Source organism: Urocitellus parryii, chromosome 8 (assembly GCF_045843805.1).
Source record: "Urocitellus parryii isolate mUroPar1 chromosome 8, mUroPar1.hap1, whole genome shotgun sequence".
NCBI lineage: Eukaryota > Metazoa > Chordata > Mammalia > Rodentia > Sciuridae > Urocitellus > Urocitellus parryii.
The window spans coordinates 55,360,298-55,375,677 of NC_135538.1; the positions used below are offsets into that span (position 1 = coordinate 55,360,298).

A 15,380-nucleotide genomic window follows, 5' to 3' on the forward strand; every position below is an offset into this window, starting at 1 on the left:
AAATTGTTTTGTTGTTGTTTTTAAGAGCTTTAGGGCAATGCACTAAGTTCCGCAGTGATACGCCATAAGTCAGAGCTACTGAATATATTAGTGTTTGCTCCATACATATTTCAAGAATGTCTTACAGGTATGCCGGTGTACATTTTGAATAAAGGCTATAATTAGCTGGGGTCACATCATTAAGTCTTATCTCCATTATTCACATAAACAGTGAGCCTCAAGGGATATCCTAATTTTTATATTAATGTAACTTAGAACTTATATTAATAAGAATTATGAAGATGTCTCCCCCATCTTCTTAAATCTTAACTCACGTTATTGATTAAGGACGGGGTCCTTTACTCTCGAAAGTTCAACACAGAGGAGAAAATTCAGCACACAGACAATTCTTCCACAAATGGAAAGACCCTGAACTTCTCAGAGCTCCCCACCCCCAGCACTTCTGCAGACACACAACTCAGGACCAATTCCGCAGCTACTTACAGGGTCACTTTAGTGGTCACCGTCGACCTGCCCACACCGAAATGGTTCCTGGGCTTTAAGCCGTCGGCATCCGAAGCTCCGGACGATCTGCCCAGGTCTCTGCTTCGGCCTCCCTCTGCCCGGCCATCGAAGTGGTTGGGGAACGGACCCCTCTTGTGCTCGGGCTTGATCTCTGGCAGCAGGGAGCTGCTCTTGACCGTGAGCTCACGAGGAATGACCCGGGCCACCTCCTCCCCGCAGTCGGCCGCGGTGCTCTTGGCTACCGAGCTGGGGTCGGACGCCGGGGCCCTCTTGGGTGGGGACTCCTTGGCAGGAGACCGCGGGCCGCTGGCAGGCTGGCTGGGCACAGCCTCCGGAACGCGGCTCCTGCCCTTCCTCTTGGTGGGGGATGAAGCCGGGAGTGGTTGTTTGCTCCGGTCCGACTCCCCTCGAAGCTGCCCTTTGGGGCCAGGGCTGGGCTTGGACTCCGAGCCGGCAGCGGAGGCAACGCCCCCGTCGAGGGCCGCCCGCGGAGATTTCACTTTCTTTTCCGCAGAGACATTCTCGGTGGCCGCGTGGAGCGCCACCTCGTCGTCGAACACCGCGTCGTCTCTCGCCGCGCTCTCGGGCAGAGTGGCGTCTGCGCCAGGAGAGTCGGTGGATTTCTGAGATTTCCTCCGCCTGCCCGATCTGCGACCGCTCGATCTCCTATCCATGTCCTCAGAATCGCCGCAATCTTCGGCCCCGGGAGTAATCACCACAGGTTCTTCCACCTCCGACACCTCAGTCTTACTCAAATAGATATCCAAGGTCAACACTTTGGCGGGGTGGGCGCGATCGCCACGCGCGGCTGTGCCGCTGGCCTGCTCGGAGCTACTCCTATTCTCTGTGCACTCGGGAGGACAGTCACCTGGCGGAGCAGATGCGCCTTCACCTGGCGGGATGCGAGTGTCTAGGCGCAGCAGGGAACTTTCTTGCGCACCCACGCTAGGGGCTTCCTCAAGTCCTCCGGCGGATTGCTCCCGGGTGGGCGACCCCGGCACACCCCTGGCACCTGAGGCTGTCTCCTGTTCACCTCCAGTGCCAGGCAAAGGGTCCGCCCCCAGACTGCGGGAGAGCGTCTCTGCGTGCTCTTGCCTAGAGGAATTCCCTGGTGTGGAATGCGGCTGCTTGGCAGCGGTGGTGGCATCTGGGAAAGTCTCTCCCTCGACCTGCAGAGGTTCTAATTGGGGTGAATCACTTTCATGGCACTGCTGCACAGCCGCTGCACTGCTGCTTGAGCAAGGTGACGGTTCGGCATCAGAGGGGACTGCCTGGACACAACTCTCCGAATGCTCGCTGTCTGCCTCCTGAAAGGATCCCTCCTCGCTCCTGTCTGTCTGCTTTGGTTGGCTGCTCTGAGACTTATTCTTGTCGCTCTCGCTTTCAGGGAGTTTAGAAGAGGTTATATCTTTGGGAGAGACTGATTTGACACTTGGGCTGGTGGGGCTCTCTAACCCATTTCTGGTGCTCCTTTTCTTTCCTGACGTGAATAGAGTGCCAAGTTTCCCCAAAACAGGCTTCCTTCTGTTGTCTTCTGGTGGTTGTGCTCTGGACTGGAAAATAAAATGGAAAGGAAGAGAAAATATAAGAATCTGGTTTTTCCCCTTTAGTAGCATATTACAGAACTACTACAAGCTAAATGGAAGTAGAGTTTCTAATTGAAAATGTGAAAGTTGTGTCTTTGTTACGTTTTTTTCCAACAAAATTCTCATTTTACTTTTTGAATTTTTCTTAAAACACCATAAGTTTTTCGGCACTACATTACTTAGATAGCACTTCCTTTTTTTTATATTCATGCTTTTTTTAAAAAAAAAAAAAAAAGAAAAGAAAATTCGAAAGGTCCAAATAATCATATAGGCAAATGAAACAACTCCCAGTTTTCACTAGCTTGTTTTTTTACCTCCTTCCTCAATAAAGATGCATTTTCAAAACAGCCATACTGTTTAGTGTATGCAGCAGCAGTACACTACTAAAGTATCTTAGGAAGTTTTTCCAGAACACCGTTCTTTTTTTATTGGAGGGAGGAAGGGTTAAAAAAAAAATCATAGCCCTTCTCCAGAAGGTTTAAAAAAAAAAACAAAACTGGGTTCCACAGAATTGCAAAATGAAAACATTAAGGAAACTTGAAATCAAGCACCTGGCCCCGCCCTTAGCAAATCAGCGGCGGGGAGAGGCGGGCGCTACCCTCCAATGGGAGATGCGCGCGAGCATTCAAACTCCAGCAGCGTTTACCCCATCGCCGGTCCCGCCTCTTCCGGGCTCAGTGGAAGGTTTCTCCCTCCTCCCTTTCCACATCGGATAGTAAATAGGAGGGACTTTGTACCAAAAGGGCGCGAAACCTCCTCCATACACCTGTCCCCTTGCCAAGGGCACAGAGCTGCCTCTCACACCCCGCGATGCCCCAGGTGCGCACTGGCTGCAATCCCCGGGACCCGCCCGCCAAGGGAGAAGTCCGAGCCGCCTAACTATGCGCCTGGGTCCCAAGAAGCAGAAAAATCTGCGCTTCTAACATTTCCTGGAGCAAAACGGCCGGTACCAGGCGCCTCTGCCAGAAGCCTGGAGAAACCTCAGAACAAATAAACAAATTCGCCAGTGGGCGAGGCGCTCGCCTGGATTCGCTGGAAAGGCGGAGGATGGTGGACCCAAAGGGCGGCCAAGGAGAGGAGGAGGCCGGCTGGGAAAGGGATTGGCGACCTTGGCTCCATAGGAGGGCAACCTATGCCGGATAATCGCCCCTAGTGACACCGAGCTCTCAGGTGTGGTCACAATCACTTCAGAATTAACTCATACACTCAAAACCCAGATGGTAGCTGGTGAGACAGAAAAGATCTCCACCTTTTCAGGAAGGTGAACTACATTGACTACAGGGAGATTTCTAAATCACCCTAAAGCAATTCCATGTCATTTGAGTTACTAGCAGCCAATGGAGTTTGAATATGGAGGGAAATTAAAAAAAAAAAAACTGAGCATGCAATGAACAGGGTCAACAAGGATCTTCTAAGACAGTCCTGGCAGTGTAACATCCTGTAGTTGTGCTACCTCCAGCCTAGTGAGGTAATGCTGTTAGGAGGGACGAGGGAAGAAAACTGGGAAGACCAAGAGACTGTAAAACAGTGTGTTTGTAGGAGCAATAAAGTCGGGAGTCAAAACCTAAGTCCCATAGATTTTTATTTTATCCTCCCATCAGCCCTTAAGGTAGGGAGTCTTTTTTATGCCCATCTGCCAAGGTTACTTATCCCTGTCCAAGGCACCATGTCCAGTAAAGTCTTTCTGACTCTGAATACAGAGTTCTTTGTTTTACTGCTGGACTGGCCATCAAACGTCCTGAAGAAGTAGCTGGAGAAAATAGGTTTGAGTCTATTGGTTGAATTCCAGTCCCTGTCAAAATAAAACAGCTAAGTGTGTTACTCCATCCTGCCAATTATGTCGAAATTCATTTTTCCCATGCTGTGAAGGTGCCTGATCAGCATTAGAATTGGCACTTCCTCCCATTTTTGGCTGTTGTTTCTTCACAAAACTAGTTGCTTACTCTTCAACTCGTCTGTAACTATTTGACTAACCCTTGGCCACCCCAGGGGCAGCCTGTTTATCGCTTGCCACATTGTTCAGTTGAATTTTCTAGGTTTTTAGAAGTTTGTTTATACGCACATCTTCATAGCAACTTCATTCATAATGGCCCCAAACTAGAAACAACTCAAATGCCCATCAACTGATGAGTGGATACACAAATTGTGATACATCTATACACCAAGACTACTACTGGGCAATAAAAAGAAACAAACTTTTGAAACATGTTACTGAGATAGATTCACTCTCCTGGAAAAGAGAAAAAAAGACCCTTGGTAGAAGGAGACCTGGATCCATGAGCTTTGAAGGATAAGGAAAACAATAACCCCCAGAGGAAGAAGGGGAGCACTAACCCCCAGGGAGAAAAAGGAGGACAATGGGTCCCAGGGAGAGAAGGAAAACCATTGGCTCTGGACTTCTACCATTTCCCAGCAACAATGGGCTTTGAACTTTCCCAACTACTAAGATTGTGAAACTGTCCAACTGACATATTCTGCTACCATTCAAGTCTAAATGAACCCTATAAAACTCAGGCCCCTCTTGTAACCAGTTGCCATTTTCCTCCTGAAAATGTGCCCCTCCAGTGCTTAATAATACATCACTGGTCTGTTCCCTTTTATTTTTGTTTTTGAGCATGACCAGTCATGCTTGTCTCTTTAGTTAGATGAACAAAACCTTCAGCATATGCCTGTACCAGGTCAACTAAAACAAAAACATCACTGAAATGCACCAGATTCAAAGACTTAACACAATGTGCCTACCACAGATTTATAGGTAGACTGCTTAACTGAAAAGAAACATTCTGAACTCCAAATATTAGCTGATTGACATGGGGTTTTTTCAAAGTAGATTGCTTGAGAACCTGAACATTTCTTCCTAGGAAAATCATACACACAGTCACAGAGCTCAACCCTAGTGTGTCACTTGTCTTCTCTGCGAGACAAGGGGCACCCATACCCTGGCTTTGGGGTATGTATACCCTTGAGGTCCTCAAGTAAATCGTTGCCTGTGCCTTGCTTTTGACACATCCTGGAATTATTTTCAGCAATGTAAGTTGAGGTCCCTTTGCCCTCTCCTCTAAAATACCTGTCTGGTGACATGACAACATGGATGAATCTCAAAAGTATTACTACACTAGGTGAAAGAAGCCAGACCTAAATGGCTGCATACTATATGGTTGCATTTATACATCTGTGACAATCCAAATCTAATATAAAATTATAGAAAGTAGATCAGTGGCTGCCTGGGATCAGGGGTAGTAGGTGGATTGTGACTGGGAAGAGATAGAAAGGAAATGTGGGGCAGTGGAAATGTTCCATATCTTGATTGTAGTGATGATAACACATGAGTGCATATGTTTCAAAATTCACCAAACAGTACACTTATAATAGGTTTACTGGTCAGGTTTTGTGGCACATGCCTATAGTCCCAAATACTTGGGAGGTTGAGGCAGGAGGATTAAAAGCCAACCTGTGTAACAGAGTGAAACCCCATCTCTTTATTTAAAAAAGAAAACTGGTTGGAAAAACAGAGATCATATAATAGGCAACCTTAAATAACTGAATAACAATTTGTAAATAATCTGATAATAGCAGAGAGTCGCTAAAGTTTTCTGAGCAGCAGATTAAGAACACCTTATATTGGATACCAACAGTGCCCTATAGAGGGCCAATGGATATCACTGTGGCTTTTATGACTGTAATCCTTGGTCATTGCCCCACATAAAAACCTTTCATTGGAAAAAAAATAGTTGGAAATGGTGGCACATGCCTGTAATTCCAGCTATTCGGGAGCTGAGGCAGGAGGATTGCAAGTTTGAGGCCAGCCTCTGTCTCAAAACACAATTTAAAAGGGTGGAGATGTAGTTCAGTGGTAGAGCATCCCTAGGTTCAATCACCAGTACTGCCAAAAAGTGGGGGGTGACGGGGGTGGGGTGGGATCAGTGATGGGGATGAAGCTCGGTGGTAGAGTACTTGTCTAGCAAAGTGCAAAGCCCTGGGTTCAATTCCCAATGCTATACACACACACTATAATTTTTCATATAAAAATTATATCCATAAAGTTTGAAAAATAAAGCTTTCACTGAGAAATCGCAGAAACATAGTGTGTGGTACAGTCTGGCTTGGGTACACATTTCATGGTTCTTAACGTAGGGAAGTGTCCCTCAAATCATTTCAAGGATGAACCCATTTACAGGGAATTCAGTCTTCTCCCAAGAGAAAAGTGGATCTCCAGTAGCATGGTATCTCTGAACAGGATCATCTGAGCAGGGCTCACAGTGCCCCATTTCTCCTTAGTCACATCCTCTGGCAAAACCCCTTCCTGAACAGGATATACCTTTCTTTTCAAACAGGGATTGTTTGTTTCCACTGTTCACAGAGGAAGTGTGGCAGTTGAAGAATGAATTAGATGGCCTCATGGTTGTCAAAAAGTGTACTTTATTGTTCTTTGGGGTTTTGTTGTTTTGTTCTTTTAGATTACAAAAAGTGTTAGTAAGTATGAGCTTTTGGTTTTGGAGTATTAAACCTAAAATAGCAGGCCACAGACCCAATGCCGTCTCCCTCAACCTTGAAGATACTCTATTAGAAAGGGGAGGGTTTTGCAAAGAGACCATCAGGGTCCGTCAGGCTGCTTCATGCTCCCCAGATCCCCTCTCAGTACTACAGTCTCCACTGGACCTGGGCAGGACCCTGACTGTTCTCAGGCTAAAAGCTTTCAGAGCCTATGCCATGCTGGGACTTCCTCTGTAGTTATCTTTTGACCATGTGCCTTTTGCTCACCTTAAGGCACACTATGCATAATCTGTACTTGGCACCCTCGAATCCATCACCCATGCCCTACAGGTTGGAAGCAATCTAACGTAGAACTGTTTAAGAGATGGCCCAGGAGTTGTGTGCCAGATCTGTTCTAGAGTGTTCTTGTTGGCTAATATTAAATGTGGCTCATTAAGGGACATCATAAGCATTCTCCTAAGATGAAACTCCAGCAGTGTGTAGAGGCCCAGGCAGTACTGGCTGCAATGCCATTCTGTGAATCTCAATCTTTTTGGTATCACAGCATCTGCTATCTGCAGATGCCACTTAGCGAACATTACCTTTATACTGTTGTATATAATTTCAGAAATTTGTGCTACCTCTCCAATTTGTGAAGAACTAAAGGTTGGGACATACACATGCCAGGGTAAATTGTCAGTATGCTGCAGTATATCCACGATGTCTAGAAACACAGGCGAATCATATTTATTGTACTTTGGGGTTTTGTTGTTTTGTTCTTTTAGATTACAAATTGGAATTATTGCTTCAAATTTAGAAGCGTCAAAAGTCATGTTTGAAGGTTGAAGAAAAAATATGTTGAGCACATTATTTGAAAATTTAACTGTTTAAAAGGAGTTTTTTTTTTTTTGTTCCCCTCTTTCCATTCCCTAGTAGAATGTAAGCCCAGTAATAACAGGAAAACTATCGTGTGCCTTCTCGATAGCAAGCACAGAGATTTCCAGCTGGAAGTGAACATCAAGGGTTTGCTGCTACTAAAGAATTAGGAGCATCCCTCTTTTCTTCCAAGGAGTTAACAACATTCATGGAGATAACTACAAACACAGAAAATCTTTTCTGCACAAGTTACTGTGGTCAAGAATTTGCAGTTTCTGCAAATTAGAATCTGCCCATGGGAAGATTCTGCACATTGATGTGGCTGCTGGCACACAAACTTTGACTTCTTTGGGTTCACTTCTGGCTCCCAGCCCAACTCTGACTTGAGAGAACAGATTCAGATCTGTATACATGTCCTCACCTGTGCATCCTTCTAGAATGTGGTCATCCATGTACAAAAGGAACTCTTTTTAAAATATCAAGAGTTCACTTGTTGATTTCTGAAAGATACCTTAGTTCTTAACTTCAGTTTAGCCATGGCAAGGAATGTGTCAGATGGATATTGTTTTGAATGATGATTGACCATTTTGCTTTAAGACATTAGATTTACAACATATTTGGATGTTGACTGCCCCCCTCACCCTTTAGCAAGAGACTTTTTTTTCTGAATAGATTTTAAAAATAGTTTTAGTGTGTGGCTTCAAAAATATAAGATTTTAATTTATTTATTTTTTTAATTCTGGGGACTGAATCCAGGGCCTTTTTCATGCCAATGCCACTGAGTTACAAACCCAGCTCTCAAATCTGAGAGATTTAAACTGCTTCACTCTTCACCTTTTAAAAGTAAGAACAGGGTTTGGGGATGAAGCTCAGCTGTAGAGCGCTTGCCTAACATGTAAGAGGCCCTGGGTTCAATCTTTAGCACTACTGAATGAATGAATGAATGAATGAATGAATGAATGAATAAAATAAAAACAAGGATTAGAAAATTTAGAGCCATGTGACAGCTAACAAAATAACAAAGATGGAGAGTGGGGGGCGCGGGGGGAGAAAGTTTAAAGCTGGGGTAGAAAACCTGATGCAGAGTTATGTTGGGAGAAAGAGAAACATAATAATGGGGGAACCTGACTCTTATTATACTTCCAAATACTTATTCTGAAAATGTTTAGAATTAAATTAAAAATTACATTTTCCCACAGCAAGCAAACAGTTGAATATAATCTCAGTATCAGGAGCAACAGAGATAAAGTTAAATTTAAGGGAGTATCTAGATATGGATCTCTGATCCCACAGACCTCAATTCAGAATAGGCATCTAAAATCAACTACCCTCCCACCTCTCTGTTTTGTCTTATCCTTATCTCTGTGCTTGTGCTAATATAAATGGCTCACTCTCAATTTACACACACAATGCAAAGGACAAATAAAATATTCACATCAACCTTGATCAATTAAGCACTGGAACTTGTCATTTTAATTTTAAAATAAATATTCTCTATTATATGTAATTCAGTTCCCTCTCTCAGAATATACTAGATAAAGTTTAGCTAATTGTATTCCTTCCTTTCTCTTCTCTTCTCTTCTCTTCTCTTCTCTTCTCTTCTCTTCTCTTCTCTTCTCTTCTCTTCTCTTCTCTTCTCTTCTCTTCTCTTCTCTTCTCTTCTCTTCTCTTCTCTTCTCTTCTCTCTCTCTCTCTCTCTCTCTCTCTCTCTCTCTCTCTCTCTCTTCTTACTATTTGCCCAGGCTGGTCTGGAACACCTGAGCTCAAGTAATCCTCATGCCTCAGCCTGGGAGTACCTGGGACTAAACTTAGCCACTTCTTCATGATTCTGGAGACAGAACTAAGAATCTCTGTTGTTACATTTGTGCTATAATAGTACTTTCTTCCAAAGTTATTACTATGAGTGAAAACTAAGGCTTGTACTCAATGACCACAGTCTGTAACACTAATGAACAGTAACAAACAGGCCTTTTTTGAAAAGCACACGAATTTGCTACATTGACCATTTTTGATGGCCCAATTTCATATGGTGCAACAAGTAACACATTTAGGCCTCTCTGGAACTCCATTATCACTACTAACATTTATCTCCTCTTGCCGGTGTCCACAACATCTCTGCTATTTTATTTTTGCATTAAAAAAGAAATCTCTTCTCTGTGTTTTTTGTTGTATGACACATACTTCTCTACTTAAACCTCAGTATGTTTGTTTTTACTCACACCTCAGTATGTTTGGTTTTTTTCCCCAATGCTACCACTTCAGCCTGAACAACAATGACATCCCACTATGTAAAGTCAAAGGCAGGCCATCAAGTGAAAGAATGGTGGTAGACCTTTTTCTTCTAACCTTTAGGTTTAATGGCATCCTACAAAAAAATAAACATTATTGAATATGAAAGCCATTATTTGTGAAAGTTCAATTTTTATTATTCCAAAGAGTTTATTTTAAAAAGCAAACTCCTGGTTTCAGATTTTTTTAACAGTGTGAAACCTAATTGTTTAAGGTCACTCACACTTGATCAATCAGAAAGGAAGATAAAAGGGCTGGGAATGTAGCTCAGTGATATAGCACTTACCTAGCATGTTCAAGGCCTAAGGGTTCAATCCCCAGTACCACACACACACACACACACACACACACACACAAATATTTGAATTGTGGGATCATTTACTCATTCATTCCGCTGATAATTGAGCATCTAAGGTAAGGTGCCAGTAGTTTCTCCTTACCTTATCTTAAGGAGATAAATCATGGAACAAGGAATCTAAATAATTTTCCCATGATAAAGTCATGCTTTCTAAATGTTAGCTCAGTAATTTTTCCCATTTGAGATTATATCATTAGAAAAATAAGACTTTACTAATATGAGATGATATCTGTACCACTCTATAGCTGTACTGATTGCACGGAGTGCATCACACCTCTGTGGCCTGCTGATGGAGACCTGGCCGTACAGTGGATGGGACAGGGTAAACAGCAGCGAGCCTGTCCTGTGTTGGATCTCTGCTTTAGAATTCAGTTAACTGTATAAACAGTGTGTGCTGGGTATTCTGCTGGCTCACCCTTCTCTGCCCTTACCTGTGTGCCAGGCCCCCGACCAGGAGGGAATGTAGAAACTGACCCCTTGCCCTTTAGTTTTTGTAAGGTTCAGCCAGGCGGGGTGCTGACAGGAGATCAGAGAGGGAGACTGGAATGAAATCAAGGTATTTCCTCAGTGTCCCCTCTCCTAGTTAGGCTCTGAGTGTGGCAGGCTTCTTTCTACCAGGCAGCCCTGGACTGCAGCTAGGGTCTCTTTCTGACTTCCAGTAATGACTTCCCTCTTGGCCCTTCAGGCCCAGGATGAGTCTGAAGACACCTGCTAGGGGGTGCTTCACTGGTCTTTGATTTCTTAGGGCTGAAGCTTATATAACTCTGAGAGTTTGTTTTTGCTTTTGTTTTTTTAAAAAAGCACCTAAAATCCTGGAATACAGATTTAGGCACAGGGCCTCAGAAGATGTCATATGAGTGAAAAACTGTTGAGCTTAAGTGTAATTAGCCACTCGTGGTTTCCTTAAAACCTTGCCCATAGCTCCTCATTACTTTCCTCAATTTCCCAAATTACTGTGCAATCTGCTTCCTGGGCTGGGACCCCAACCAACACTAACTGTGTGCCTAATTATGAGAAACAAATGACCCAGAATGTTTCTCCACACATAAACTGAACAATTTCCCTAACACTTCCTTTTTCTCACAAAGATAACTGTCAGGCTGAATTAATTTGCTTTATAATTAAGGTGTGTAATTCTTATCTGGTGATTCTTTTTTTTTTCCTTATGTGTAATGTGTAACTATAAGGAAATAGAGGAATTTGAAATTTAGAGCAAACATTTTTCTTATTCTACCTCTGATGTGTGTATATCCTGATTAACATAATCAAATGACTACCAAGTTTCTAATTAAAGTTTATACAAACTAGAAAAGGAAAATGTACTCATTGGGAAGTAGTTAAATTAGTTTCTTTGTATTGACTCAGAACCTAAAAAGTATGTTATTTATGCAATTTTAAAATAATGATTTTTGCACAATAACTCAGATTAAGGATCAAGAATAATTACTTTTATATACTATAAGCCATGAGTGCATCTCAGAATCTGAATACTAAAGGACTCAGGACTTATCTTCAATTAAGTGATGCATGTATAAATGACATGGTAAGGAAAACCAGGAATATTGGGGAGAAAAAGAAGGAGTGGCCAGGGAGAGGACTAAAACAGGCTGCCTGCTTTCCCATCAGGCATGGATATTGGCCAAACTGGCAGCTCTGGGGACTGACTGAGACCAGAAAAAGAGAATGTATGAGGAGGGAGCAGAATGGGCAAGCCCCTCCAGCATAGCACTACTGACTCCAGGCTGCCTCTGTAACAGTTGGTGATCTCAAGAACTCCTAATTTAAAGTCAGTTTAACCACATTTCAAAGTACAGCAGAAAACAGTGGATTTATTTCTAGAAGATGGAGTAATTTTTGTCTTTTGAATTAATATACACTGCCTAGAAATGTCCCTGTTTCCTGTAATTTTTTAGTAAGAATTATTGACTTCCTAGCAATGCTTTTCAAATGAAGAAGCGAACGCATGCTTTCATGAAGAGAACTCAGGAATATTACTAAATAAGGATCAAATCATTCATCCTCTCAAAAATTACACACCTGTCATACAGGGTATTGAGAAATTCACATAAAATGATACATGTGAACATACTTTGCAAAGTACACAATGTCCTGTGACAGTGATTATTAAGAGTCTGGGATTTTGTGGATGTTTTATAGCCCAAGTTAAAGTTACAGACACTAAGTAAATAACTAATAAGATCTGATCACTAGATGAGATGGAGATAAAAATAGCAGCTGCATCTAGTACAGTTTCTATAAGAGTTAATGTGTCTGCAGAATGAGGTGTACTGTTGTTCATGAACACTCACCTTTAATGTGTCATGACTGGAAAAAAGAAAGCAAACAAGTCTACTCTTTTGCTAACTTTAATTTTTTTTTCTTTTCTTTTTAATAGACCATAATGTTAGCAGATATGTGGTTAGGTTGAGTGAACTCCTTGAGCTCACCCTGTTCACCCTATGTTCACTTTCTATAACCTTATCTTCCTTTATTTTTTCTTTATTTCACTTATCATTACCCAAAATGTATTGCATGCTTATTTGTATACAGTATTTCTTTATTATTTTTTTGTCTCTCTTCCCTTACAGACAACAATGTAGTCCTGTTCACCTCTGTATCCCCAGCCCTCTATCAGTGATTGGTGCAAATAAGCCTCAATAAATATTTATTTACCAAATGAATACAAGGTCAATGATATTTTCCAGAAATATTTCACTCTCCCATCTATCAATAAGCAAGAGCCAGACAACAGTATATAGTGGAACACCTAGTAGTTGGGGGCAATCGTTTGTGATAAATCCTAAGGGCAGTTTTCTGACAGGGACAAAGACGGTTCTCTAGCCTTCTCAACTGATTTCACCAAACCAGTTTCTGAAATACTTGTCCTCTCAATTGTCTTAAGGATCTAATAAGTTGTTTGTAAAACACCCAACACATTCTCTAGGGGAAGAGAGAGGGAGTAGAGAAAGAAATTGCTGTAGTATGGATCTGGAATGTCCCTAAGACCCACATGTTAAAGGCACAGTCCCCAGCTTGGTGGGGACTAGGACAAGAATAGGTGGAGCCTAGTGAGAAGTCTTTGAGACATTAAGGGCATACCTTCAAAGGGAATTGTGAGACTCAGGTGTTTTATTCTGTCCCTCAAATTCTGCCACAAAGTGACTGACTAGCTTCATTTAGCCATGTGCACCCTACCCTGATGTACTGCCTCAACACTGGCCTAAAAACAGGTCCAACTGATCATGGGCTGGAGTCTTCAAGATGGTGAGCCATATAAACCTTTCCCTTTCTGACTGTCTCACATATTTTTAATAGTAACAGAAAGCTGACTAACACAGAAAGCATAAAGTAAATATATATTCATACTTGAAAGTCAGAATGATGAATAAGTACAACGAAAAAAATATAAATTATACTTAATTTTTCTACCCCAATACACCACTATTGCAATTTTTTTCTCCATTTCTTTTCTAGGGCATTATACAACATCATTTTATACATACTAATTGGTATATTCTTCTTTCACTGAATTCATGTCATTAATACATGTCTATATTAATATTTTTAATGGTTGCATTGAATTCCATCCTGTCACTGTATCACAATTCCTGCAGTTGTTCATTTGTTACTTTTGATATATTGCAGGTTGCAGAAAACATATTTGTAGATAGTATCTACATATAGCTTTAATTATTTCCATAGGATACATTCCTGCTTAGTAATCAAGGGAATGAAAAAGGAAAACCACAATAAAATACAGTTATATGACTAGATTGGGAATTTTTAACAGAATAATAATTCCAAATATTAGGGAGGCTGTGGAGAAACAGAAACTCTTATTCACTGGTGATCAGAATGAAAGTTGGCATCCATGTTTTGGGAAACAGTTCAGCATTATCTACCAGGAATGAAAACATGCATTTATCCCATGAGCAGGAAATCCCACCCCTCACTATATCCCATTGAGCAGCAGGATCAGTCCTAATATTTAATTTCACTTATATCAAATTCAAGAGCAAAAAAAACTAAATTGTATTGTCCTGGGATATAGTCATAGGTGGTATGACCACAAGGAAAAGCAGATATGTGGTTATCACAGCAGTTAAAATAATGGATACTTCTTTGTGGTTTGAATCCTGAATTTCTTAAAAATTTTGTTATTTTGCCTGTCATGTATTTTTTTGCATTAACTTTTACTCTTTAAAATATTGCATTAAAATATTATGTATCTGGATTACTGAGTTTTTTGGTGCCTCCTTAAATTTTTGCTTCTGAGGCAAGTGCCTCACTCCCCTATCCCTAGTTCTGGCCTTGGTGGTGAGAGAGGAGTGTGATCAGAGACCCATGGGGGACTCATTGAAGGGACAGAACTATCCTATTTCTTGACCTGTGTCTAGTTATATATTGCAGCTTACTTTATGATTATCCATTATACTCTATAATTATATTTATATTGTATATACTTTTATGGTTCAAACTGTATTTCACAAAAACTAGAAAATGTGCATTTCTTTATTAAAAAATTATTTTTCTAAACTTTTTGTGTTTGGTGGAGAGGGGAATTGAATCCAGGGCCTGTGTATGCTAGGTAAGCACTCTACCACTGAGCTACATCCCCAGACCTTTTTAAATTTTTATTTTGAGACAGCATCTCAATAAGTTGCTTAAGCTGGCCTTGAATTTGTGATCCACCTGCCTCAGACTCCTGAGCAGCTGGGATTACAAGTGCCCTGCTTGGTAACATGAGTTTCTTTGGTTGATCAAGGCATTGAACATGTTTTATATACTTATTGGCCTTTCATTCTTCTTCTTTTGTTGTATATTTCAGCTAATAGTTCTTACCAACCTACTATTTTGCCGGGTGCCTCATGACAATCCTGTGAGTGGGTAATGGTCATCCTCATTCTATATCTGAGAAAATGGCAGTGTGCAAAGAAATTCACCTAGGTTCACACACAGCTGGCCAGACTCAGAGATGCATTGCAATGTGTGTGTGCCATTTCTTTCCTAATTCCTGTTCTGTTTATTTTGGCAGCATTGACACAAACACCCTTTCTCTCTCTCTCTCTCTCTCTCTCTCTCTCTCTCTCTCTCTCTCTCTCTCTCTCACAGACACACACACACACACTTAAACAAGATCAGAGAACATGGAGGTAGGTCACATCAGACACAGAAAGAGCTAAGAAACCAAGCCTGCTGCAAAGGAAGGTAGAGCAGGAAGGGAGGAAGGTAAGGCACAGGTGCAAATAGACCCTGGGGGGTGAGGAGCAGCTCCTGCAGAGCCCAAAGTACCA

At 41.9% G+C, this 15,380-nt stretch overlaps 1 protein-coding gene across 1 annotated transcript in view; it reads right to left on the reverse strand.

Annotated features, from left to right (window-relative positions):
• Crybg1 (crystallin beta-gamma domain containing 1) overlaps window positions 1–15,380 on the reverse strand; it is a 183,531-nt gene that overhangs the window by 47,671 nt on the left and 120,480 nt on the right. Inside the window, exon 3 of the mRNA XM_026389643.2 lies at window positions 484–2,057. Within this exon, the coding sequence (XP_026245428.2) occupies window positions 484–2,057 (1,574 nt within the window). The remainder of the gene's footprint in view (window positions 1–483; window positions 2,058–15,380) is intronic.